Genomic DNA, 17162 nt, shown 5'->3' with positions numbered 1-17162 from the left:
GAAAATGATGACGAGTTTATTTGTGAATTTCGTCAGTAGAGAAGTAGTTTACACTACGGTCCTGCATGCTCCTTACGTGGGGCATAGAGGATTTTCCTCATGCTTGACAAAAAAAGAAAATTTCTCTAAGAATATCTATTATTTTTTTATTGTTTTGGTGTTTCATTCTGAAGAAATAAATTATTTATTTATTTGTGTGTTTTTATTAAAATCTGTCAAGAAATTAATTTTCAAATAGAGAAAATGTCTTAGGAGGTCCTCATTGCCCCGATCTCCCTTACCTGTAAACAGAGTTAATCACTTTATCAGTGTCATTAGTCCCTGGTCAACCTTCAACTACTTGCCATTGAGCTTAATCCCCATAAAAGTACCCGAGGTGAATTATTACATCACCAGCTAGTAATCAACTTAAGCCCTCTTTGTAACCAATTATACCTTCACAACCCCCACGCTCTTTCTAAAATCCCTATAAATTTGAAAAAAAATTGCACATCGTATTCATAGTTTCATTCGTCGTCGAGAACACATCTTCGACCACCTTAAAAATGGAAAATTCCCTGAAATTATATACTCCCACAAAACTCACCGACTCGTGGTGTTCAGTTTGCCACGACGCCGAGGTACCTCGTCGGGTAACTTTGTATTGTGCAAATCAGGGACCCATTTGCCACGACTGTTACGAAAAAATACGGAGACAACGTCTTCAAGCACCAGCCACAGAGACACTCAAATCCCAGTCACATCATCGGTGAGTAAAATATAGGATTGTTAGTTTCAGAACTAATCTTTTGGTTCAGTTTTGGCATGGAAAATTGCCTGGAATTACCTCCTCCCAGACAAATCATCGACGGCGACACGTGGTGCTCACTTTGCTGCGAAGCCGAGGTCCCTCATCGAGCAACCCTGGATTGTCCAAAATACGGACCCCTTTGCAGCCGCTGCTACCAAAATATCCTGGAGTTGTCTAAAGAATGCAACTGGATTGGAATTCAGTAACTGTTGCCGACTATTCGAAATGTCCCATAGTCTATGGTGTTTTCTTTGTCACAAAATTGTGTTTACTTAGTTCTATACTTAGATATACGTAGTTTTTTTTTTAAAAAATGGGCAAAAACTAAAAAAAGGTTTGTCTTCTCCTGCACATGAAAGATAACGAACAAGTTATTATTATTATACTCTCTCTCTCTCTCTCTCTCTCTAGGATCTCTCTCTCTCCCTTTTTAAGATTTCTCTCTCTCTCTCTCTCGAAGACGTACGAGGAACAAAAGACCCCTAAGATAAATAAAATCAATATTGCAACACAAAGAGCGAAAATATTGAATTTTATTTTTAATATTTTGTTAAAAAGTTTTTAGCAAATAATAAGCCAACATTGGCATTGGGCAGATTACTTAAAGTTCATTCATTTTTATTTCAGTTGTATCAAAATTTTCGGTTTTGGTGGTATATATTGAACAACTAGTGAAATTGAGTTCTTCTGAATAATACAAGCATTCTAAGGCTTAAGCACCTTCTACCACGTCCTGTCTACTTAGGTCAAAAAAGACATCGTTAAAATCCCACTCTCTAATAGATACTTTTTATTTTCCCAGTTAAATTCGGATTATTCCACAATACTTCCCAATTTGTTCGTTAAGAAAAAGAGAAAAATAAATTTCATTTTCAATATGACATTTTTGACGACAAGAAAAGTTCTTTGTCATTTCCGATTTTACAAACATAAATTTGTTTCAACGCCTGGAGTTTACAGAACACTCCTAGTTTTTTTGTACATGCCTTTTTGACAACACTGTATTACGTCCGAATTGTCAGCCGGAATGTTGTTTCCAAGCTAGCAGGTACACAAATTTTAAGCCGGCGTCGTTAAAGGGATTAAATTTTGGTTCCTGGTAATTTTGGTCAACCCAATAAATTATAAGTAGAATTCAATATATACATCTGTTTTTAGAAATTTACAGATGGATATATTAAAGTTAGAAGCGTAGATAATAAAGTATTGCAAAGAAAAAAATGTTCAATGTCAAATTACTCAATTGAGAAATAATTAAAAGAATCGATTTTGTATTAAAACGGTTTGATGTTTCTCGTACTTCATAAGAAATTAGTAATTATGATAATGCTAGCGCTACGCGCGTAATCTCCTTATAGCTATACTATCCTCAAAGATATTTGGCGTTTATGGCTTTGACGTTTAAAGTACTTTACAGCCGACCCTTCATAAAACTTAGTAAATGTAAACCATGCCACGTGCCAGGGACGGTCGAGACGCGAAGGACCGGACTCAGAGTAATTTTGTTTGTTAAAATTTTTAAAAATTATTGTCTTACATTAAATAGTGACAAATAAATAAAAAAAAATAATAACAGGCCATTCAATTAGTATTTTTGTAACAATTTATTTTTAAATACTTTTCGAAATATTGTAGCAAAAAATTTTGCCGGTGATCCCAAAAACATATATTTGTAAGTAGAAATGCGGTTTGTAGCAGAAGCTACAAAACACAGTGCCTTCTTGAAGAATAAATTCAGGAAAAGATTTAATCTATAAATTAATTTGAGTTATCTTCGACATGTTGACACACGTGTACTGTTTTAAATGCTTTCAAAGCAAACTCAAGTTGAAAAGTAACAGGATAACGTCTCAAACATACTTTTAATACACTTAAATAACGGAATTTCCGAAAATAATAAGGGACCGGATTTACGTCGTTAACCACTTCCAAGAAATACTTCTCAAACAATATAATCCTTAATGCTTGTACCTACCTGGCTTCGGAGCGAATTTGACACAATTATTAGAAGTGTTACACACTCGAAAATTTGAGAAACAATATAAAATAGATGCTATGGCGCGAGATCGTGGATTTAGGGTGATTAGACTTCCGCCGTACCATTGTATATTTAACCCCATCGAACTAATCTGGTCGCAAATGAAAAATAATATAAGAAGGAATAATACGGCACCAAAATTTAGTAGTGCAACAATTGACATAATTAGGGAAGAAGCTTCCAAAATAACTGCCCAAAATGTGGGCCAATTGTGTACGACATTCCACAAAAGAAGAAGACCAGTACAGGGCACGGTTGATAACACCGTTAATTATTAATTTAGAAGAGTCGAGTGATGATGACAGTGACTATTTCGATCAATAAATAAGCAGTAGTAGTTAATAAGTAAATTAGCCAAATACACTGACGTCATCCGAGGTCATCAAGATGGCAGCGTTTGACAACTAGCCGGTTTTCTCATAAGAGTCAATGCTAATATTTTCGGAATTCATTTAAATTTAAGAGTGTGTCAACTGTATTTTTATAGTTTGGTAAGTTTGTTACAGTTTCTAGACTGTGTAGATATCTGTAAAACGCACCATAACGTTTGAATATGCTTAAAAAATAATGTTTTCCAATGTGATGTACAGGTTAACTTCGCTGCATCTTATATTATTTGTTTTGCAAATTAATTCCTTGTTAATGTACATCAACGTTTTTTAAATACACTAGCATATTAATATTATAATATTTTGTATTTTAGGAGAAAATGCCTAAATTTTGTGCTGTTGTGGGTTGCGCGAATCGAAGCACCAGAAATGCGGACAAATTTTATTTTCCTTTCGCAGCAATTAGCAACAATAAAGGTAAATATATACAGAATGGGGAAAAAGGCTGAAGCTTTGGTTAAAAGCCTTGAAACGAGTGGATTTAACGAAGCCAAAGTAAAGTATTCCTATGTTTGTTCGGATCATTTTATTTTAGGTACAGTACCTATCTATTAGATTTACAATTCCTAACAAATTACTACATTGGTGCTCTTTTAGGTAAACCTGCAGATTTGTCGGATGTGGACCATCCTGATTATGTTCCGTCACAAAATTTAGGATATCAAAATAAATCCACTCATAATACTTGTAATGTTGAAAGACACGGTTGTTTAAAAAAGAGAAAACTGAATAAATGTCTCTAGACTTTTGAAGGCACGAGTTTTATTGTGGGTTATTTTACTTACTCTAAAAATAATAAAGTTTAGTATGGTATTCATTGTTATGGTAGGGACATCGTCTAAACACAAATTAAAATCACTTGCACTCATTGTATAAGGATCTACGCCGTTTAAATTGTTTAACTTTTGTACATATCTGTTTTTTCTTCGACGGAAAGACATCGTGCATAATCACTTAAATTATCCATACTTTAAAAACAAATCACACACCTTCACTTAAACCCGTCACATTAACCTCAAACGAAAATATTAATTTCCGATTTACCGCTTAAAACACACGGATGTATTTTGGGTGACGAGGAATTCAGACCAAAACAGCGTTCTGTATTTTTATTTTTATTATGTATTTTTAAACTCAAATCGCCAAAAAAAGCACCCTGATACACAGAAAAGATATGAAAGAAGCTATTCACGTGTTTACTTTCTAGATAAATACCTACACTTTTAAATGAAATGCGAAAATGTTAACATTGCCACTTATGGAGTTTTACGGCGCTTGTCAAACGCTGAGTTCCCGCCACAGCGTGACGTCACGTGTTATTGGCTAATAGTTGTGCTGTAATAAAAAATGATTGAGTACAAAGTTACTTTGTTTTTACTTAAAATAAAAAACTCGAAAGGCGCAGTTGTCGGTAAATGCAAAACTCAGTCCTGCCCTGTGCTTTTACCAGAAAAGGTCTTTTCAGGTAGGTATCAGTGAGCGGGTTTAAGACATCCGGTTGTGACGGCCTATTGAATTATAATGGGATTCAAATTGGTGTGAAGTCATAAACGCCAAATACGTTTGAGGATAGTATACCTGAAGGTACTGGGAGGTAATTCGACCCTAACCCTTTTGCTGTTCGGTTATAATTTGTCCGTTTTGATTGTTCTGACGTTCAGTGGAAGGTAACCATAATCATAGAATGGGATTTTAATGGTAAACAGAATTAGAAAGTAGACAGTCCTGTACTGTTGACTGTAGGTAAACAGCTTTCGAAGAACGCTTAATTAAACGATTCGTTGAATCAGGAACTGCAAAACCTAATACTTTGAAATCTTTCAGAGGTTTTAGATTTATTATAGGATTAGTAATTTTTTAATTCAAGTGGGTCTGTTTAACCCCACGAAAAATTTGATGACGTCATCCCAAAATTTTGTCGAAAAAATCGTACCTAAAATGTGCAAAATATTGGATACGTTTTACTTGTGAGTTTTCATCTAATTCATATTTTTTAGATTTGCTTATGCAAGTGGTATTTTATTGATCAAATCAAGAACGACTCACTACATTTTGCCCAAAATTTGGAAATGTAATCACAGTCCTTATTAGTATTACATTGCCCTTGCAAAAACGTTGATGACGTCATCACAAAATTTTGTAAAGTAAAAATTCATTTGAAAGATACGCTATTTCACATTTACTTTAACATTACATACATATCTTTATTTCAATTTATAGGTGTTCTCATAAAAAAATTAAATTCACAATATTAAATTTAATAATTTTTCGAAAATGTTGGATATGTTTCATAGTAAGTACTTTAGGGACAAGGGAATTTCTGTCACAAAATTAAATTTAATAATTTTTCGAAAATGTTGGATATGTTTCTTAGTATATTCTTTAGGGACAAGGGAAGTTCTGTCACAAAATTAAATTTAATATTTTTTCGAAAATGTTGGGGATATAAGTCCTTTAGGGACCGGGGAAGTTCTGTCGAAACAACCTTCGCCCAATTTTTACAGAAGCGAAAAATTAAATCTCAGCTGTCCCTTCTATGTATTTTTTTATTAATCTTAAGCAATCTTAGGGGTCCCTTGTGTCATTATTTTTAATAACTTGAAAGAATTTCAGGGGCTGCTAGTGTGTGTACTTTCAAAGTTTTTTAGAGAATCTCAGGGGCTCCTTTTATGTATTTTTTTAAAGAATGTGAAAGTATTTCAGGGGTCTCTTGTGTGTGTGTTTTTAAGCTTAAAGAATTTCAAGCCTTTTTTGTGTTTTTTATAAAAGTTGGAAGGAATGCCAGGGGTCTTTAGTATGTTTTTTTTTAAGAATTTAAAAAAATCTCAAGGGCCCCTTTGTCTCTTACTTGTCTTTTAAAAAATGTGAAACCATATCATACCTATTTTTAAAAAGGAAATAGCCAACATCATAATCCAAAGCAATTCAGAGTTTCCAATAAACACTTTTGCAAACAGAAGTTATGTTACTTATTATCAAATAAGTTAATACAACATTTCCAAAGATAGCTGGAAACAGAGTTAATCATTTTATGGGTGTCATTAGTCCCTGGTCAACCTTCAACTACCTGCTATTGGTGTTCATTCCCCCACTATGTAACCAATTGCACCTGCACAACCCCCACGCTCCTTCTACAACCCCTATAAATAATGAAAAATTGGCACATCGCATTCATTGTTTTATTCGTCGGTCGTCGAGAACACCAGCCCGCTCAAAAATGGATAATTCCCTTCAATTATATATTCCCGTTAAACCGCTAAAAGTGCAGGGACAAGATCTTCAAGCAGCAGAACAACATCATCGGTAAGTAAAACATGGGATTTCTAGTTTTCGAACTAATTCTTTAGTTTGGTTCTAGATTTGAAAATTGCCTGGAATTACCTCCTCCCAGGAAACTCACCGATAGCAACACGTGGTGCACACTTTGCTGTGACGCCGAGGTCCCTCATCGAGCAACCCTGGACTGTCAAAAATACGGATCTCTTTGTCGCCGCTGCTACCGGAATATCAAGGAGTTGTGGGAAGAATGTAAGGGGATTGGACGTCGCTAACTGTTGTCGATTATAAAAAAGTCCAATGTTCTATGATGTTTTCTTCACCATATAATTTTTGTGTACTTAATTTTATAGTTAGATAGTGTTTTTTGTAAATAAATGGACAAAAAGAAAAAAAAATCTCTTCTCTTCCACCCGAATTTATTTTAACTACAATGGTCGGAACTCGGAAAACTTGGGATTATAATAATGATAACGAACAAGTTATTGTTTTTATACTATTTAAAGATCAAAGACGTACGAGGAATGAAGAACGCCTAACATAAATAAAGTAAATACTGCAACACAAAGGAGTGAAAATATTTAATTTAATTTTTAATATTTTATTAAGAGCTTTTTAACAAAAAATAAGCCAATATCGGGCTGATTAAGTAAAGTTCGTCTCTTTTTGACAGCATGCTTTTTATTTAAGTTGTATCAAACTTTTCAGTTTTGTTGGTATGTATTGAACAACTAGTGAATTTAAGTAAGTTCTTCTCAATATTTCCAACTTTTTTTTAATATTAAAATCTGTATTTTTGTTTAAATCCTTTTAAAAACTGATAGATATGCTACGTACTGTGAGAGATTGAGTGAAGAAAAGTGTACCATCTGCGCAAATTTTGAAATTTCGAAATCATTCTAATCTTAAGCGCTACAAAACATAGGTTTTACATTACTCGAGAATTTTTGTGGTGAATTTCGTTTAGGACCCACAACTTTACGATACGAAAGTGAATAGAATGGACCCCTGACATTTGATTTTTTCGCATCTATAAAAAATTGCTCGAAGGTTGTTTCAACAGAACTTCCCGCGTCCCTGACGTACTTATAACGAAACATATCCAGCATTTTCGAAAAATTATTAAATTTGATTTTGCGAATTTTATTTATTATGAGAATACCTATAAATTGAAATAAACATATACATGTAATGTTAAAGTAAATGTAAAGTAGCATTTCTTTCAAATGAATTTTTACTTTACAAAATTTTGTGATGACGTCGTCAACATTTTTGCAAGGGCAATGTAATACTAATAAGAACTGTATTTATATTTCCAAATTTTCGGCAAACTGGAGTGAATAGTTCTTGATTTGATCAATAAAATACTACCTGCATAAAAAAATCTAAAAATATGAATTCAATGAAAAATCACCAGTAAAACCTATACATATAATATTTTCCACATTTTACGTATGATTTTTTCGACAAAATTTAGAGATTACATCATAAAATTTTTCGGAGGAATAAACAGATATACTTATGCTTTAAAAAATTTATTATTCTTATAATAAAATTAAAACCTCTGTAAGATTTCAAAGTATTAGGTTTTGTAGTTTCTGCTTCAAAGAACCGTTTAATTAAGCGTTCTTCGAAAGTTGTTTATCCATCGTCGGCAGCACAGAAATATCTACTTTCTAATCCTATTTACCATTAAAATCCTATTCTATGATTATGGTTAGCCACCACTGAACGTCAGAACATCAGAACCATAAAAACTGGCAAGCTATACCTGAACAACAAGAGGGTTAGGGTCAAATTGTCTCCCAGTACTTCAGGTAGTCATAGCGACATTAAGAGGTTAACGCTAGCATTATCATAAATACTAATTTCTTATGAAGTAGGAGAAACATCAAACCATTTTAATACTTTAAAAGTAATTTAGGAATATAGAGTAATGCACGCAACAAGTAGCTGCTTATACACTTAGGTATGTCCAAACTACATGAAAATACATCCACGTAATCTATTGCCTTTACAAAATCGATTCATTTAATTATTTCTCAATTGACTATTTGACCTTAAACATTTTTTTCTTTGCAATACTTTATTATCTACGCTTCTATCCATCTGTAAATTTCTAAAACCAGATGTATATATGTATCGTATATAGAATTCTACTTAGTGGTCTATTGATGGTTGACCAAAATTACCAGGAACCAAAATTTATCCCTTTAACGACGTCGGCTTAAAATTGTTGTACCTGCTAGCCGGGAGACAACTCGTAATGATATTCCGGGTGACAATTCAGACGTAATACAGAGTGTTGTTGAAATGCACGTACAAAGAAACTGGGAGTTTTCTGTGATCCCCTAGCGTAGAAACAAATTTTTAGTCAAAATTATACAAAGGAAAATTGACCTCTGTATAAACTACAATTAATTTACATTTGTAAAATCATAGCGACCACAAAGTGACAAAGAACTTTTCTTGTCGTATCAAAAATGTCATATTGAAAATGAAATTTATTTTTCTCTTTTTCCTCACAAAACAAAATGAGAAGTATTGAGGAATCATTCGAATTTAACTGGGAAAATAAAAAATATCTATTAGGGAGTAGGATTTTAACGGTGTCTTTTTTGACCTTGGTAGACAAGACGTAGCACTTTCCAGCTCAAGCATTAGAAAGCTGTTATCCAAGTGACTATGAATTTCGTGCTTTATGGAGTACATAACTTTGTGGAATCCACAAATTTGTTAATCGAAACCAGCAGACATCATTTGAAATAAGTGTGTGTCAGATCTTCAGTAAAAACTAAGAAGTGTTTTTTGTTTCCAATTGGAGCAATTTTTGAAAAAATGAGATATGTACCTATTAGGTCAATCAGACACCATTGTAAAATTATGATGTGTAGTGGTTATTATGGACTGTATATTTTTCTCTTCGCTCTCTATCGAGTAGTAGATTTAAAAGCAGTTTTGTTGATGTTTTGCGAATAGTCTCTTCACTGAAGAAGTAGAAGAAGGCAAGTGTTTTCCACCGCCATGCTACACGTTTCTCAATCGTTCGAAATTAACAACAACAGAGCTACTTCAGTTAAAAAGCACACTCTTATCAACCCAAAACTGGCATTTTTCTCTAACAGATAACAGGATACAGGATCGAACCATTATAAAACTAAGCTTTTTTCAATTTGAAAAACCTGAACTATTTAACATTATTAATGAATCTCCTGGAAATTCTCAATCCTAGCTCATTTTCTTTGTTACAGATTTGAGAAAACTAATGCATAACCGTGTTCATTCCTTACAAGCTGGGGCTCTTGCTGTCATAGCAAACAGTCCACACCAGACTAACGTTTTACTTCAATGGAAACACAGTCTAAACGTTATCTGACGATGTATTCATTTATCACACTTTCCAAAATTGCTACGAGAATCTGTGAACGGTGTATTGAGGAAAGATTTTCTTTTTTTTGCGATTATTTCACTCTGGAGGATGTTCAGTTGGTCGTGAATTTACTTGTGACTTATCATTCCATCCAAAAAACTTAATGAATGCGTAAATATATTTTATTGATTTAATCAGGAACTACAGAACCGAATGTTTTGAAATCTTGCAGATGTTTTACGGTTACAAAGGGCATAATAAATGTTTAGTCAAAATATATTTAGTTATTTTCTCCAAAAAACTCATGATGTCAGCTCAAAAATTTGCCAAATAAATGCTCTCTAGAATATACAAAATATGATGAGTCTGTACTTGTAATTTATCATTCCATTAATATTTTTTGAATCTGCATATACCGGGTGACTAAAAAAAAATAATGAATGCGTAAATTTATTTTATTGGTTTGTTTACTCAGGAACTACAAAACCGAATGCTTTGAAATCTACTGCGAAAAAAAAACATAATAGGCATGGAGTCGTCACGTTTCCGACAGCGAGGAAAGTACTGTCTAAACTCTTTAGACCAATTTTTTCTTAATAGTTTGATATTACTAAAGTCATATTTAATTTAGTCAAATTTTAATTAAAATTTTGCTTTATTTACGCGAAACCATTGAACTTTTCTGGAATTGATAAATTTTCTCCATTTTCGATGCAATTGTGCATTATTATACAAAAACAGTTATATTGATAAAAAATTTAATCTTTGGGTTTTCAAAAACCGAGAAGAAGTTTAATTTCGATTATGCCTGAAAAGAGAAAAAATTGCGTGTTTCACGATGCCATCGTTATTTGCAAATTACTGTTTTAAACAAAAGGAAAAGTTGCTTGAAGGTTCTTTAGACAGAACTTGCCTCGCCCATGGAGTACAATGAAACATCTCCAGCATTTTCGAAAATTATAAAATTTGATTTTGCAAATCTTATTTTTTATGAAAACCTCTGTAAGTTGAAAGAAACAAATGTATGTAATGTTAAATTAAAAGGATCAAGTGTTAAAAGAAAAAATATTCAAACTTACCGAATTTACAATTTATTTACTTGATGACGACATTACCATAATTTGAAATTTCCATTTGTTTGTTTACATTTTGGCTTTTCTCGCTTTTCTCCTTTTTATTTTCATGGTATCTTAACTTTTCTTAGTGCAATGTCTGTTTGGCAAAGGTGCAGCTTATGTTTGCCCTACATTCCTGCTGATATTTTCGGTTGGTTAATTTTAGGTATTCTGAGTTTCTTTAATTTTTGTCAGTGTTTTCTTAGTCTTTCAGCGGATGTTAAAGACATTTTGATTAACACAGCAAAATCAAATTATTGGTAGATTGACGGCTGTCAAGACTAATTATTTAATTTCACAGCTAAGCCACCGAAAGGAAATTATCCCGTTTCGCCTAAGTAACGATGCGATTTTTAATAATAATCACAACGCAATTTCAATAAAATTACAATGAAAATAGAGAGCGAGAACGAGAAAAAGAGATAATGTAACCTGATGCGCAATTATTTTTAATAAATATTAAAAATAATTGCGCATTTTCATGGTATTCGGTTTTCCGATTAGTCCCTTATCGTTACTTACACCAATTATCACATATTTCAGAAGAAAGAAGTGTAATATTTTTTTAAAGATGATGTTGGAATAAGTATTGGTTGTACATTATTGGCAATAAAGGTGCACTCTTTACGACCGTGCTTTATATTGTAAGTAACTCAAGTAACTTTGCTTGTAGCAGTGTTAAAGCAGATATAATATCCATCATTTCTTTGAACAATTTTATTATTCCTCAATACCAAGAAATTTTTACTGAGGGTGTTATGGTATTGTAAAAGCAAATATATGCCAGTAAAATTTAAAGTTTTTTAGAAGTACTAGTTGTAAGATTTAGATTAATTTAACAATTTTCAAAAAAATGTGCTCAGGTTGACATTTTCCTGGAATTGCCCAGGTACCTTGTGAGTATTTCTTGGTAATCTTGAGTTTTTCCAACGCAAAATCTTAGAAATTTAGGTAGATGCCTAGTTACCTTTCGGAATGTATTTTAAATGAAACAAATTGGTCGAAGGGTATTTCCACAGAACTTCCCTCGCCCCTGAAATACAATAAAACAAATCCAGCTTTTTTGAAAAATTATAAAATTTGATTATGAAAATTTTCTTTTTTTATGAAAACCTTTATCAGTTAAAACTTTTTCCAAAAATTCTGGATGTCTAGAGTGAAAATTCTACACGGATTCACACATCAGAAGTGCAGGAGTATCTTACTTCATATAATTTAAAAAAACTTTTTATTATAAATTTTAGAGATGACGTCATTCCATTGGTGGTGGTATGACAATAATCGATCCAATAGTTTCGGAGATTACTTGTCCAATAAAAAATTGATATAGACACCAGATATATATATATATATATTAAAAAAAAAGTTGGTACTGTTTAGAAGAATTCAATTTCACTACTTGTTCACTAGATACCAATCAAACCGGAAAAAGGGATAAAAATGAAATAAAAAGTATGCTGTCAAAAAGAGATGAATTTTACTTAATCTGCCCAATATTGGCTTATTATTTGTTAAAAATCCGTTAATAAAATAATAAAAATAAAATTCAATATTTTTGCTCCTTTGTGTTGCAGTATTTATTTTATTTATCTTAGGCGTCTTTGGTTCCTTATACGTCTTTGATTACACAGTAGAACAGTGTTTTTGTTACATATATTTTCTAAACATGGTCAGAAAGGTAATTTTGTGCTGAACAACTCTTAAAAGAGATATACCCATGTCGTCAAAAAAAAAAGTTATTCAAATTTTTATTATCGTCCGGTGAACAATTAGAAAAATGAAGTGAATTCTAATTTTACATAGAAAAACGCGCAAGAAGCACTAAAAAAATGTTACACAGATTTCTGTCGACAGATATGTATAATTATGTCTACGAATATTTAATGTGCTTAGGATATGTAGAAGGATCTAACTCTTTATAAAAGCCTCATCTATTCGGAAAGAATGGATACTTGGATCTTTCTCTTAAATCTTTCTTCGACTTTCTTAATTTCTCGATTAAAAGATTATCAGCAAAGAAATTTAAATGAGACATAATTTGTGGAACGTTTGATTACTAAAAGTTCACTGACCAATAACCCAATTGATTCCCAAGTAAATTTTTCAGTATCATTCAAATAGGCATAGAACATCTGATCCTTTATTCGAATTTCAGGCCCAATAAAAATTCCTAAATACAGAAAACGCACATAATATGAAAACTGAAATTCACTGTAATATTTTAGTTTTTACCTTGGTTTAAGTTAGCAGCAGAAAGCTTAGGAAATATTGTTTTCAGATGTTGGAATGCTTTCTCTCTTGTATTTCACTTGCATAAGACGCACATATGCTTGGTAAGTATATCCAGATTGGAAGCCAGTTACTAAAGCTACAATTTTTAAATCGTCTATCAAATTGCACTCAAACTTTTTGTCGTTAATACAGTTTAACAAGTGTTGATTGAGGAAGGAGGAGGAAGATTGAGTTTCAAATTATTAGATTCGAAATTTTACAAATTTAAATTTTAATTAGATTTGTTGTTCGATAGACAAATAATTTAACTTTTTACTAAACAGTAACATTTTTGTTTAATTTTTTCTCGGGAATGATTGAACTTATTTTCTCTAAAATTTTAGTGAACAAGATTTATAATGCTGCATACCAGTAAAAGAGTTCACAATTTTTTGTAGTATTCTTATTTGTAGAAACGATATTTCAACATCATTAATCACAAATAATAGATACATTTAAAAATTTTTAAATTAAAATGTTGTAAAAGTAATATGAAAATTAAAATTTCGAAGCAAAATCCACCTAAACATTTATAATTTATTACTGGAACGTTTACAAAAATCAGCTTTTGACGTAAAATGCTTGCAAATTTGAAAAAGAATTGGAATGTTTCTTGACAATCATGCCTAATACATTTTTGACTTGTTATTCCCATTATGCAATAGTACACATTTAACAGGAACTATCTATGAACAATCTCCTAAAAAATTTTTTTTTGACGACATCGGCATAATGTCTTATTAGGTAGTTATTGAGCACAAAATAACCTTTCAGATTACATTTTCAGAATGCTTGTAACAAGAAATTTTTCTAAAATTGTTCGACTGTGTTATTAACAACGGACGGAATTGTGTTTCATACGCTAGATCCAGTGCTGTCGCGGCGATAGTTTGATTACAAATATATTTTTCTTTTGAATTATATCAACATAATATAACATTTCAAGTTCACAAATCTGTGGTCCTATGTTTGAAAAATTAAAAAGGGCATCGAGTATTATTTTTTTAAGTAATATGGTAATATAGAACTAGTTTTTTAACAAGTTGTAAACACTCCTAGCGACGCACTGGCTACGACCTTGTGGACCAGATCAAAGCGTCCCCGCTACTCGCCGTAAAACACACCTTGCTTCAACTGGGGAATTGCATCCGTAAGATAAATTTCCGCCTACTGGTTATTAAATATTTAATAATATGATAACCAAAACTTTTTCGTTATTTTTACTGTAACCCTAAACTCTTCACAGTTCCGACCATTGTCATTAAAATAAATTTGTGAAAGATAAGAAAATTGTTTTTTGTTTTTATCCATTTATTTACAAAAAACTATATCTAAGTACATAAAAGTAAACAAAAATTTGATCGTAAAGAAAACATCACAGAACATTGGACTTTTCCATAATCGACAACAGTCACTGACGTCCGATCCCCTTACATTCTTCCCACAACTCCTTGATATTCCGGTAGCAGCGGCGGCAAAGAGGTCCGTATTTTGGACAGTGCACGGTTGCTCGATGAGGGACCTCGGCGTCACAGCAAAGTGAGCACCACGTGTTGCTCTCGGTGAGTTTCCTGGGAGGAGGAAATTCCAGGCAATTTTCCATTCTAGAACTAAACCAAAAAATTATTTCGGAAACTAGAAAACCCATGTTTTACTTACCGATGATGTGGTGGTGCTGCTAGAAGATGTTGTCCCTGTACTTTTAGCGGTTTAGCGGGAATATATAATTGAAGGGAATTATCCATTTTTGGGCTGGCTGGTGTTCTCGACGACCGACGAATAAAACAATGAATGCGATGTGCGAATTTTTCATTATTTATAGGGGCTGTACAAGGAGCGTGGGGGTTGTGCAGGTGCAATTGGTTACAGAGTGGTGGAATGAAGACCAATAGCAGGTTGTTGAAGGTTCACCAGGGACTAATGACACAAATGATTAACAGCTATCTTTAGAGAAGGAGGGTGGGGTATATGCAGGTGCAGTTGGTTACAAAGAGGGCTTAAGTTGATGATGTAATAATTGTACGCGGGTACTTTTATGGGCACTAAACTCACTAGCAGGTAGTTGAAGATTGATCAGGGACTAATGACAGTCATAAAGTGATTAAATCTGTTTCCAAGTTTCTTTAGAAACACTGAATTGTCTTATTTGATAATTAACATAATTTCCTGTTTGCGAAAGTGTTTATTGGAAATCCTCAGTTGCTTTGGATTATGATAATGATAATTTACAATCCTGACCCCTCGATTGCTTAATCGGAAGGAACTAAAGTTCTATGAATCAGATGTGCATTGTCCTATTTTCGGTTGTTTTGTTTTTATAAATGATATATTTAACCTTAGTTCTTCATATTCCTTGGCAAAGGGTATCCACATTTGTTTATTGACACTAACATAATTTGAAATTTGTAAAAATATATATGATATGCTTTCATATTTTTTAAAAGACATTCAAGAATCAAAAGGGACCCGAGAATTTTTAAAATTCTTAAAAAAAATCATACAAGGAATCTTGTGCTTCTTCTGCTATCTATAAAAATTGACAATAGGGGCACCTGAGATTTATTAAGCTCTAAAAAAATAATTAAAGGCAGCCCCTGAGGTTTTCAAAAAATCTTTGAAATACACACAATAGCTGCTCCTGAGATTTTTTCAAATTAACTAAAAATAATGACGCAATTGCCCTATGAGATTCCTTAAGATTCATACAAAAATATAATCCAAATACAATGGACTTCTGAGACTAGAGTTATTCACCTTCCATAAAGAATTGTCGGAAGGTTGTTTCGACAGAACTTCCCTCGTCCATGAAATACATACAATAGAACATATCCAGGTTTTTGAAAATTTATTATTAAATTTGATTTTCCGACACATTTATTAACTTGGGTTGGTGCCGTGTAATGCTAGTAATAATTTGATCAATAAAATAAATTGATTCGTTCATTTTTTTTGAACCACCTGTACAAACAAATCTAAAAAGTATGCAAGCAATGTTTAAACACAAGTTAAAACTCAACATATTTGCACATTTAAGGTAAAATTTATTAAAGATACAGAAATTTCAAACCACATGAAAAATTTCTACAGTGCAAAACAAAATTGAGTTGATAAAGTGTTTTATTGAAATATCACTTCTGATTTTTCTAATCATTTATAAAATTACGATCAAAAAAGTCCCTTCCTTGTTAAAAAAAAAGTAATGGAAGTTATAACTACGGCATTATGAGCCGAAAAATTTTTAAATTGTATACTGTGTCCAGATTTCGCCGATTACCTGTTTTATTCATAGTGATTTTCAAAACATTTAGATCGGACATTTTCTGACATTTTAAAAAACCCAATTTAGTCAATGCTTTACTGTCAGTATAATGACAAATATATCTGGTTATTTATGAGTAAGTATAGTGAACCAAGAGTTATAAGGTTATATGGCCATCATAAAATCATCCCATTGTCTCGAAGTTAAGTTGTTTACAATAGAAAATGTTTTAGGGTCGTAAATAACGTGTCCACTGCAGCTCGACCGGCTCTTGTGGTTTCATTCAGGGGCGGCTTTCACTAAATATGAAAATCCACCACTCCACTATTTCTTTACTACCTGCAGCCGCTGAGGGTTCCGAAATAACCACTCGCTTTGAAAGCCGGCCCTGTTAAATATGAGCAAGAAATGTTTAGAAGATGATTTATTGCCAACCGGTAAGCTTAGTGCGAACCACACAAAGGGGGTATTTATTTACGGTCAACTACTTTTATGATGGCCATATAACCTTATAGGTCTTGGTTCACTATACAACCTATTTTAGAGAATATCCGAAATGTTTTCTAAACAAGTGTTATCTCTATCTCTAACAAACCAATCAGGTCTCGATTCCTTTACTTTAACTTTCTTGTCCTGGATATTAAAATGACTAAA

General features: G+C 32.5%; 1 protein-coding gene across 1 annotated transcript; it reads left to right on the top strand.

Annotated features, from left to right (window-relative positions):
- The first annotated feature begins 545 nt into the window (after nucleotides 1-545).
- Nucleotides 546-1016, top strand: LOC135125952 (uncharacterized). Its single transcript, XM_064051739.1, has 2 exons — nucleotides 546-748; nucleotides 798-1016. The coding sequence occupies exons 1-2, from the start codon at nucleotides 546-548 to the stop codon at nucleotides 994-996; spliced, it is 402 nt and encodes a 133-aa protein (XP_063907809.1). The 3' UTR covers nucleotides 997-1016.
- The last annotated feature ends 16146 nt before the right edge of the window (nucleotides 1017-17162 follow it).

Source organism: Zophobas morio, unplaced genomic scaffold, assembly GCF_036711695.1.
Source record: "Zophobas morio isolate AGI-343-1 ecotype UQ-CSIRO unplaced genomic scaffold, CSIRO_AGI_Zmor_V1 ptg000009l, whole genome shotgun sequence".
Lineage (NCBI taxonomy): Eukaryota > Metazoa > Arthropoda > Insecta > Coleoptera > Tenebrionidae > Zophobas > Zophobas morio.
This window is presented reverse-complemented; position numbering and strand designations above follow the sequence as displayed.

Bases quoted from the DNA above. Each gene is read 5' to 3' on its own strand.
- LOC135125952 (XM_064051739.1), top strand. From the start codon at position 546: ATGGAAAATTCCCTGAAATTATATACTCCCACAAAACTCACCGACTCG. The intron at 749-797 runs GTGAGTAAAATA...CTTTTGGTTCAG, and splicing joins AAATCCCAGTCACATCATCG to TTTTGGCATGGAAAATTGCC.